The sequence below is a fragment of the Vigna unguiculata genome, chromosome 5 (assembly GCF_037176805.1).
Source record: "Vigna unguiculata cultivar grain cowpea cultivar isolate G323 ecotype 2 chromosome 5, ASM3717680v1, whole genome shotgun sequence".
Classification (NCBI taxonomy): Eukaryota; Viridiplantae; Streptophyta; class Magnoliopsida; order Fabales; family Fabaceae; genus Vigna; species Vigna unguiculata.
In genome coordinates this window covers 52,453,479-52,464,720 of record NC_140796.1, presented here as the reverse complement: position 1 = coordinate 52,464,720, position 11,242 = coordinate 52,453,479, and the positions used below count along the sequence as shown (strand labels likewise).

The 11,242-nt window shown below is 26.7% G+C and overlaps 1 protein-coding gene across 1 annotated transcript; it reads right to left on the bottom strand.

Annotated features, from left to right (window-relative positions):
- Positions 1-1,496: 1,496 nt before the first annotated feature.
- LOC114184247 (aldehyde dehydrogenase family 3 member F1-like) lies at positions 1,497-5,359 on the bottom strand. The gene is made up of 10 exons (XM_085673102.1): positions 4,999-5,359; positions 4,812-4,880; positions 4,646-4,742; positions 4,351-4,557; positions 4,117-4,241; positions 3,923-4,027; positions 3,676-3,848; positions 3,296-3,386; positions 3,052-3,201; positions 1,497-2,257 (listed from the first exon to the last, which is right to left on the bottom strand). Exons 1-10 carry the CDS (start codon positions 5,197-5,199, stop codon positions 1,991-1,993), a joined length of 1,485 nt encoding a protein of 494 aa, XP_085529228.1. The 5' UTR covers positions 5,200-5,359; the 3' UTR covers positions 1,497-1,990.
- Positions 5,360-11,242: the final 5,883 nt, after the last annotated feature.

The window sequence follows — 11,242 nt, the reverse complement described above, 5'->3', positions numbered from 1 at the left end:
ATATCGAAAAAAACAAGTTAGTCATTGATACATGATACCACTTAAATTATTACAATTGGTTAATTTAAAAATTATCACAATTGGTTTTGATTGATAATTATTATGTGAAAAAATCCGATATATTTGGAAGTGGGTAAATACAATAGTTCTATTACAAAAATAAGTATTTAGATGGTAGGGATCAGACAGGAGCCATTAAACAATAAACAGTTAACTATTGTAATTATTCATGGTTTGATATTGCCATATCAATTATACAATGTACAAAAAATAAAACATTTATTTTGATAAACAAAAATTGTTTAATGAAAATATTGAAAATGGCTTAAAACACCGAGTTGAATAAAAGAATTTTCAGATAAAAGGTTTGATCTAAAGATCGTAAATAGTAAGGAAGAAAAACTAAAAAAGGAAAAAGAAAACAAAAACTAAGCATATTTTTCATATTTGTGTGATAAGTCATGGACTCTAAAGAGATGAAAATGAAATATGATATCTAAGTATTGAATGAAGGTCCACACATTAAATATAGAAGTGTCAAATAAACCCACCTAACAATAATTTGCCAACTTGACAGAGTTGGATAATTTTTAATTTTTCATTAATATAAAAAATAGTTAATTTTTTTTTGTATTAATCAACACCTTTAATTTAATTTTCTATTAATAATTATGAATTAATTTAATATGTAAAGACAATAATCTTTTTAATTTATCTGATTAAAAATATTAATTATAAATTGAAGATTTATAAAATATTTATATATATTTTTAATAATATATATATATATATATATATTAAGTAAAAAATAATAATTTTATTTTTTGAAATTTGGTCGTGAGTCAAAATTAAGTTCACATAATTGTAATAAGTCTATTTTCCCATCTCACTTGTAATGGGTTAACAGTGAACCGAAACGATATGAAATCACATAATTTATCATCTTTAATTGAATTAATAAAAGTTATATTAAACAAAAATACCATAGATCGAATCTAAAATTTTTGTAATATTCCCCTTTTATAAATATATTATTATATAGGTTTTATTATAACCATTATGATAAAAGATATATAGCAACAATAATAATAACTTTGAAATTTATAATAATCCATATATCTTTTAAATAAAACAGAAAATAATTTAGATATTGATATATTATAGGAGTCAAATTATTATAATTTAAGATTATGAAATGATTTTGATGGATAATTAATATATACATATGTTTTATATCATTTTGAAATAAACTCCTTTTGTTGTCAGATCGGAGCCGATGAACAGTTAACTATTGTAGTTACACATGGTTGGTTGGACTATGTAAACAAAAAGTGACTCAACCTTATCCTTTTATTAAATGGATACTCGTATTTTGATACTATTTTTTTTTATTATTATCATTTTAATTATTATTTTCTCTTTTTTTTTTAAATATAAAAATTAATTTTTGTTAAGATTATTTTATTTTTATACAAATTGTGAAATGATCCTCAATGTAAAAAAGAACCTTTTTCTTTATTGAAATTCACTTCATTACAACTTATTGCTTCTGATCTAAATATAGAAACTGAGATAATAAACATGGTGGACCTAATACATCTTCTCTGCACTTCCTCACACTTAATACTATGTACTGTTGCATTCATTTTTAACTATATTGTTGTTGCAGTAGTTCTTGGCATCATTGCACTGTTCCATCAGAATTTCAAAAATAAAGAATTTTCTATCTGTCATGTCCCTTTCTGGTGTTCAAGGCCTTCTGCTTCATTTCATCTCCGAATTTAATGATTTTTACCAATCCACAAATTTTTCACTTCTTGTTTTTATTGTCTTTTCAGTACAAAACAACAAAATGTAGAATCAAAATAGCACATGCAGAAGCAAATAGAATAAATACACATATTTTAGCATAACAAACTTAGAAATCACACTGGGTAGGAATGATGATCCTTATTAGGGGCTCACTGGAAATAGACGAACACAATGCAGATCAATTAGAAGCATAAAACAAGGATCGTTTTGAGTTCTTTAAGCCAAGCAGAACTAGAAGTATTCCAAGATAATCCAAATTGTAAGAGACCTCAAGTAGTTGGAGCTTGTTAAGATTCCATGGAGGAAATCTGTACCAAAAATCAGTGAAGTAACTTCTTCTGGCCACAGCCTTATGGTGACTGAACGCGTCAAAGGAGAATTTCCCATGGTACTTGCCAAACCCACATTCTCCAACTCCTCCAAATGGCAGGGTATCTGCTATGTACTGCACAAAAATACATTTTTCAATCATCAAATGTACAAATCATTCAACCTCACATCATTTATCTTATCGAAAAAACAACCTTCATTCATTCTTGTGTTTTCTTTAACCTAATATCATGCATATGCATCTCGAATAGGACTAGACGTGTGGTTCAATAGTGACTTGACAGGTGATCACATGATAAATTCAACAAACCATAAATTCATAAATTTTAGTAGTACAGATTTTGGATGACTCTAATACTATATTAAGAAGTGAATGATATATCTGATGTCAATATATATACATTTCGAGTCGGACATGAACAAGTGGTCCAATAGTAATCCGATAAGAGATGATACTATAAACTTAACAAACGACAAATCTTGTTAAAACAAATTTTGGATGACTCTAATACCATATGAACTTTAAACTGAACTCAACATTACAAAATCGGCTTGTAAGTTAAGTCTTTCGTCTATTTTTATGATGTAAATTTATCTTATCTTTGATTGATCTATATCTTCAACAATTCCTATAATAGACTTCCATATCGTCAAAGAATTTGGCCTAATCATAATCTAACTGAACTTTGCTGATACGTTCTATTTTAACTTGTATTTTTTGTTAGCCATAATATTGGTAGGTATTATTTATTGTCGAAAGCAGTATATAGGACCATCGAGGGGCCTTGAGCACGCGTGTAAGTAGATGTTTCACACCCTTGTATCTATCAATGTTGATTTAGATGTTTCTTAAAAACACTCAATTTCATTAATTACAGATAAAGAAAGAGACAAGAAGCACATGAATACCTGTAGAATTGCATCGTTGAAAACAAGACTTCCCGATGATGTTTCAGATACCATTCTTCTCTGCAGAGTTTGGTTTTTCGTAAAGGCATAGATTGCTAATGGTTTAGGCCTTGAGCTTATGAACTCGACACTGTCTTCAATCTTCTCCAGCTGCAAAAAAAACCAGAAAATACAACCGAAAATTACTTGCCAAATTCCAGGACTAGTAATCCGAAAGGAGCAGTAAAAAAACATGCAACCCTACAGTGATAATTGGAAGCACCGGGCCAAAGATTTCCTCAGCCATGATTGCTGAATCAAGTGGAGGATCCAACAATATTGTGGGTTCAATAAATCTGCAGAAAATTGGTTAGGTGAAAACGATGTAAAAGATAAGTGGTCTGTTTCATTGTCGGAAATGAGAAGTAAAGGATCACTGTATCACATGCTATATATTGACAAGTGTAAATCTAAGTCTCACATCGATAAAACCCATTATCTTAAAATTTTGGGTTGAGAGTGGTGTCAATTTCTTATATAGTTGGGCTCGTATTCATTGGTATTAAATCTCTCCTGTGATCTCTCTCTCAAGACCAACAATAAACTTGAAGCACCAAACAACCAAGGTAGGAGAGTACTACTTACAAGTCATTTTCGTTCATTGAACCTCCAAAAACCACCGACTCTTTCACCCTTGGATCAGTGAGAAGATTTTTGAGTCTCATGAAATGTTTCTCATTAACTATCCTTGCAACACTGTTCGACTCTTTAGGATTTTCTCCAAACATTTTCTTAATCCAATCCTTCATCAATGTCACCTAAAGAAATAGAGAAAGTAGACATGCTTCAAAATCAGAACAACAAAGGTCTAAATTTCCTTCAAGCTTCTTACCAATATAGAACTGAAACTCTTCTCTACAAGTACATAATCGATTGCTATGCATGCTTGTCCTCCACAAGCCCCGAATTTTGCAACCAAAACTCGTTTCACAGCCACCTTGTGGTTCAACAAAAAAACTAATACAGTAAGAAACTTCTTTGTCTTTTGTTTGTGATATGATTTGACATAACCGAATGAATATTCACCTCTCTGTCCCAAGAAGAAGTAAGAGAATCAACCAGTGCTGGACATTTTCCACCCAACTCCAAAGTCACTGGAGTAAGATGAACAGCTGCAGCAGACATAACAATCCTTCCCACTCTTGCACTTCCTAGTATTGGATCGAATCATATGTTAAACAAATTCTCATAAAAGGTCGAGTTATGCTATTACCAAGAATTAAAAAACAGAAAGATGGTGATTGAGGAATGTTAATTAACCTGTGAAGAAAATCTTGTCCCATCTTTGCTGCAAGAGTAATTCTCCTACTTCTGCTCCACCTTCGATGATTTTAATGGCATTGTTGTCCAAATAAGTTGGAAGCACAGTGGCTAAAAGAGAAGAGCAAGTAGGGGAAATCTCTGAAGGCTTCAAAACCGCAGTGTTTCCAGCAGCTACTGCTCCTATCAGAGGCTCCAAAGACAGTCCTGTTTTATAAAACCATAACCTAGTTCAACACAAAACCAACTTCTACAAAACCTTGTGAACTTCAAATTTCGTTCTGAATCAACTCACCAAAAGGGAAGTTCCATGATGAGATTATGAGAACAAGACCAAGTGGCTCAGGAACTATCTCAGCACTCGAAAGCAGTGCTATTTTTGGCAATTTAGCCTGTTGTGACAAACATCAAAATTTAGTAATCCAATGAAAGTTCTTACGCATAAGCTCTGTGAACCTCACCTCTTCCCCCGCCATCCATTTTTTCAAATTCTTTGTGGCCAAGTTTAAGGTCTTCATCAACGTTCCTACCTGCGATTAATCATCATGGAATAACTAAGAAACGAAATTAACAGTAGCAAAAATCCCACGTAGAACTTTGTAACAGAACAAGGAAGATTCATGATTCTGATTCACATCAAACACACACCTCATCTCTGAAGGCCTCAACGTAATGCTTCCCCAAATCATGCTTCAGGGCCTTCAAAATTTCTTCCTCTCTTTCAACTAGAAAACTTTGCAACCCTTTGAGCTGTGATTCTCTCCATGATGATTCCTTTGTTTTTCCACTCCTGAAGTAGTTCCTCACGTTCTTAAGATCTCTTCCCAGAGATTCCATAGAGTACTCCATAAAGAATTTGACATATCCTTACTTCTCTGCAACTTGTATATATAATCTCCACCTATTCTCTTTATTTGCTTAGTACAATTATTATCACCATTAATCAACTACTCTCACCTTGCACTTTCTATGGAAAAGGTCTTTGTTAACATTAACATAGACAGAGAAATATCTGTAATTATGAACTTGAAAATGTTTTCAGAGTGATGATAGAAATAGAAGATTGGAAAAAACGACAAAAGTTAAGAGTTTTGTTTTTGTAATTTTGTTTGCAGTTGTGTTTCCAAGCTTTGGATTTTCGTGAATTTGTAATTGCACCACCTGATATTTACATAATTAAAATAAGGGGTTAAATACGTTTTTAATCCTGAACTTTGATCCAAAATTGAAATTTATTTCGGTCCCAAACTTTAATATATTTTGATTCCTAAACTCTAAAAAATAAATGAATATAATCATTTTAATTCAATTAAGTTAACTATTTTTGAAGTGTCAAACATATTTTTAAGTAGATATTGAACCATAAATGTGTCAAAATAATGTAAAAAACTTTAATACTAATATGAAAAACATTCGACACGTAAAAAAATTAACATAATTGGATTAAAAATATTATACTCATTTATTTTTAAAGTTTAGGTACTAAAATGTATTGAAATTTCAGATATGAACAAATTTCAAGTCGCAGTTCGGAGACTAAAAACATACTTAACTTAAAATAAAATATGAGATACTAAATTCACACCACTGTTATTTCTACAACAGTTTGAAATCTAATTGGAATTTCAAAAACTAATAATGCATAGTTATAAATAATAATTAAGAAAATTAAGTATAAATGTAATTAGAATCCTATATATGTCTTAGAATTCTGTATATTTTCACCAAATCAATAAGGGGTCCTTGTATTAACTACTATATAAAGTTTGATACACATGACCTACATATTTTAACTCAAAAATAAATGTTAATGTATTAAAATTATTTTAGAATCTTATAAATGTAGTAACTAGATGAATATTCTATAATTATTTTTTCTCTCCTAAAAATATATGCATACAAATATAACCAGTGATTATATAAAGAAAAAGGTGTACAACAAATAAAATAAAAAATGCTAAACAAGAGAACGATAAACTCTTTTATGGAGAATCAATTTTATTTAACAATGTTGACATGTCTGGGAAGTAAGATTGATCACATAAAAAATGTGTAGTTATTTTAAAGTCAATAACTAAATTATTTTAATGTGTGTTTGGTTAGAAATAGTAAAACGTTCTATTTGTCCCATTTTGGTCGGTCTTGATTTGGCAATTAATCTTTTAATTGACTAATTAAAGTCTCAAATTAAATAAATTAACATAATTATTATATTTATAAGTTAAATTATTTTATTATAATAGATTAAATATATTTTTCTCTCTTAATTTTTAGTAAAATTAAAATTAATCTCTTTTCAAAATTTTGACCAAATTTAATTCTAATTTAATCTATTAAACCAAATTTTGTTAATTAAAATTTAATTAAAATAATTAAATTTCTGCATTTTTTTGAGTTGTAAAATTAAATTGAAAATGTAAAAAAAAACTAATTATAATTTTAATTAAAAATAATGATCAAAATCATATTTAATTCTATTATAATTATAATTGAAACTTAAGTGTTAATAATTTTAAATATAATATTATTGACTATTCACATTTTAAAAATTAATATAAAATAAATAAAAATTAGGTTAGCTTGTTGGATTGGGATTTGTTTCGGTGAGCAGCTTGATGGACTAAACAAAAGGAATTAAAGCGGGTTGACTTACCCCTGATTTGTTACTCTATTCGGTAAAAAATAATAATAAAAAAACATTATAAAAGCAAGCTAAAATAAAATTGGTATTTGAATTTAATTTAATAATTTTAACATGTTTTCATTAACTATTAAAACCAATAGTTTTTTCTTTTCATTTTTTTATCCATTAGTCTACCTAGAAATAATATTAAAATTTTTACTAGAAAGTAGTTTATGTCACTTTCACGTTCATATAGCGTTTGACCAGTGAGTCATTACCACAACCACTCAACTCTTTCAGTTTAATGAATTAACTTATTTTTTCTTTATAATATTTATTAATACAAATCAATATATATATATATATATATAATAACAAATATTATCATATATCAAATTAACTTTAATAGTTTAAAAAATTATGACTGAATAAAAATAAGGTCAAAACATAATGGCACCTATATTTTCACTTATATAAACTAGTGAATACAGAGAATGTGCTTAAAATAATAAAATTATTATTATTATTATTATTATTATAACCATAAAATAAAATAAAATAATTTTTATAATTTTATTTTTGAAAATATGTTATTTATTTTGTAGGTAGTTTTATAATTTGAAAAATGAGTTAAATATGTTTCTACATCCTGAATTTTTTATGAGAATTAGAGTATGTTCTTCTTCGTTTTAAAATTTTAACCTAATTTAGTACTATAATCTTAAAAATGGATGAATTTAGTCTTTTTAATCAAATTTTATTGATTAAATTAATTTGACTTTTCAAACGAATGATATCATGAAATACAATTTAAAACGTCAAATAAATTTACAAAAATTTGGTTAAACATATCAAATTGATACATTTATAAAGATAAATAACTAAATTGATCCAAAATTAGGAAAAATAACCAATTTCAATTTTGACTAAAAGTTAAGTGCAAAAAAACATATCTAACCCAGAAAGAATTGTTAGGTTTAAACAAATGGTAAAATTAAACAAAATCATTAAATTTTAAAAATTGTCATTTAAATAATAAAATTGATAAAATAATTATTTTAATTTTAAAAAATAGTATTTAAAGAATAAAACTATAAAGGAAATGTTAAAAGAATCTCCATAATATATCGAGATAGATAAATAAATAATATTTGATTTGAAAATAACATATCTTCGCTTTTATTTTATTTTTTGTGAACTTTTTGTGAAAATATAAACTAACAATAATTTTATTTTGTATACCAAAAAAACTTTTAAAAAGAATAATAAAAAAGGCTGTGTGAAATAAAATTATTTATTTTGTACTTGAATTAGCAATGTGTTTGTAAGTGAGAAATGTATAGGAATGGTAAATTTTTAGGAATTCATGTTTACATCTTTTATGGAAAGGTAAAACATAAATGCACATGAAAAATAACATATTTGTCTAAAGAAAAAAGATTATATTCCTTATAAAACTTATAAAATAAAATAAATTTAAAAGTTAAAAAAAATCACAATAGGAGCAATCACTGTTTTTTAAATAATAATAATAATTTAAGATGTGAAAATTTCAGGCTATGCGTTTAATCTTTTGTACTTCTTTTATCATCGATGCACATTTATTTGTAATTCTCTTTTCATGATTTTGCACTTTTCATTCATTAACTTGGTTATATAATTTTTCATATTCTTTTGTTCTACAAACCATATAATGCAACAATAGATTACTTAAAATGAATTCCATTGACTTTGAAGAAAAATAGGAATGAATATAAATTAGAGTATATTCTTATAAAAAGTTTAATGTTATAATAAAAGTATCATATATTTTTTTATAGCAAAAAAGTGATCATGTTGAAAACTTTAGGTTAAATATTTGGAGAGTTATTAGAAAAAGGTTTAGGTTAGTAGAAGTGTCATCTTTATTGCATTTATTATTATGTTGTCTTTTCACCAAACATTTGATCTAACTTATATAAACATTTATATGAATTATATTGTAGCACCATTGGCACCTAACCAAATTAAATGAATGGTTAATGGTCCATTTTCAAATTCAGCAACAAAAAATTTTCTTACTATAAATGTTCAAACACCATCTTTATATGCATCTACCTTCCTAACTTCTTACACTCTTAGGTTTAACTAAGTAAAGATTTCTAAAAGTTTTATTAACATGAAAGGTCAAAATTTTCAGCTTAACAAAATAGGCTACACTGAACCAATTTTACCATCTAGTTTACACACAAATAATCTGACTAAAAACATTTAAAAATAAAAAATAATTTCATAAAAATAAAATTAATTTTTTTATTGGTTATATCAAGGGTAACTTATATTAAATATAAGAAATAGACCTATCATTGTCATCACAATGCACCATTAATAAAATATAGTGGACATTACTATCAGAAGTATATAAAATATTAAATGAAATATATTTTGTCAAATTGATAGCATCACCTTTTTTCCCTTTAAATAAAAAAAAAAAACTATATTTCTAGGCTGGTATATGGCCTCCTCCCCCTACTGAAGAAAACCAAAATTGAGCAAAACCGAAAGAAAATATAATTTTGACCTAAATTAAGAAAAAAATGAAAGAGTAAATTCTGTAAAGGGTTAAATATGTTTTTGGTTTCTTAATTTTCGGTGAAAATTAGAATTAGTTCCTTTTCGAAACTTTAGACCAATTTAGTCATCCAATATTAAAAATATATAGATTTAATCATTTTAATCAAATTTTGATAAGTTTTTTTTTGACGTTTTAAACACATTTCATGATAATATTCGAGTTGTTTACAACGTTTGACATATTTTTGCTTTAATATTAAGTCAAATACTATCATAAAATGCGTTTAAAACTTCAAATAAAGTTAACAAAAATTTATTAAAAGAACTAAATTTATCATATCTAAATATTGAGGGACTAAATTGGGTCAAAATTTTAAAGTACGACTAATTCTAATTTTCACTAAAAGTTAAGGATAAAAACATATTTAACCTTTTTAAAAAAAATAATAATAATTAAACCATATGAAAATAAGATAAAAAATAAAAATATTCTGTAGAGGACCACCCTTCATGTAACCTTAATCTCTTTACATGAAGAAACGAAATAAATAATGGGATTACCCTTCATTTAAAGAAGGACCTCCTGATTTTGATTGATATCCATTTTTTCCTATGATGACAATTGTAATTAATATCTTTTCCTTCACAAATTTCTTCCAACGCCACATAATAATTTTAATTTTTAATGTTTTCAAAAGCTTATCATGTATTAGACAAATAGACCGTTGGTTTTATTTCTGGTCCTTTTCAATGCAAATATATACTTATATTTCAGCTTCTTCTTGTCACGGTATTATTCGTTAAAATACAGAACTTTCCTGTTTCTATGATTATAATTTGTGATTAAAAGTCTTTATTTTGTACTTTGCAATTTATGAATGACATTTTCAAATCACGGATGATTGATTTTTTTTTTAATTTAAAAACATAAAATAATACACACAAACATAAAAATATAGATTTTTATTACTACAATTATGTGATAGGAAGAAAAATAGATAGAAATCCATCGTATTTTTTTTTATACAATTTAATTAGCTTGATTATTTGAATAGTATTACTATATATTAATTTGTTATTAAATTTGTCTGCCTATTTTATTTCGTACAGAAGAAGTTCTTCATACGCCACGTGGTCTTTCGGCATTGGTGGTTGCATTTTCTTAGTAGCTAGGTTTGGGAAGGAAACGTAAGGTTGGTAACTATAAACTCATGTTTGCTTAGTTCTGAGGTTATCAACACAAACAAGGCTAAGATTTGGATACAGAACAGTACAAAGAAAGCATAGAGAAAAAAAAAAAAAAGCCCAAGCCCTTTTTCAACTTTATCATTTTTTGTTTGATTGGATTAGAAGTGAAATTATAGGCAGAAAAAGAAGAACGATAGAAACAAAAGAGATATAAAATATAAAAAAATTATATTATTTTTTAATGACTACAAATAAAAAAAATTGGCCTAAGTATTTATATATAACTAGTGGTTAAATTTGGGGTCTTTAACCTACCTTCTAGAGTCTACAGTATCACCATAACTGTGATTAATCATTATATTATTTGAAGTCAAAGTAATATAATTTGTTGGTAACGAAATTTTGTAACATTTACCACTTCCTTTATATTATGTAACTTTATGGATAAAAATAATAATTTATTTATTGTACCTACAACCAATGAAATTCAATGCACATTTCTATAAGTACATGATTTGATGACGAATA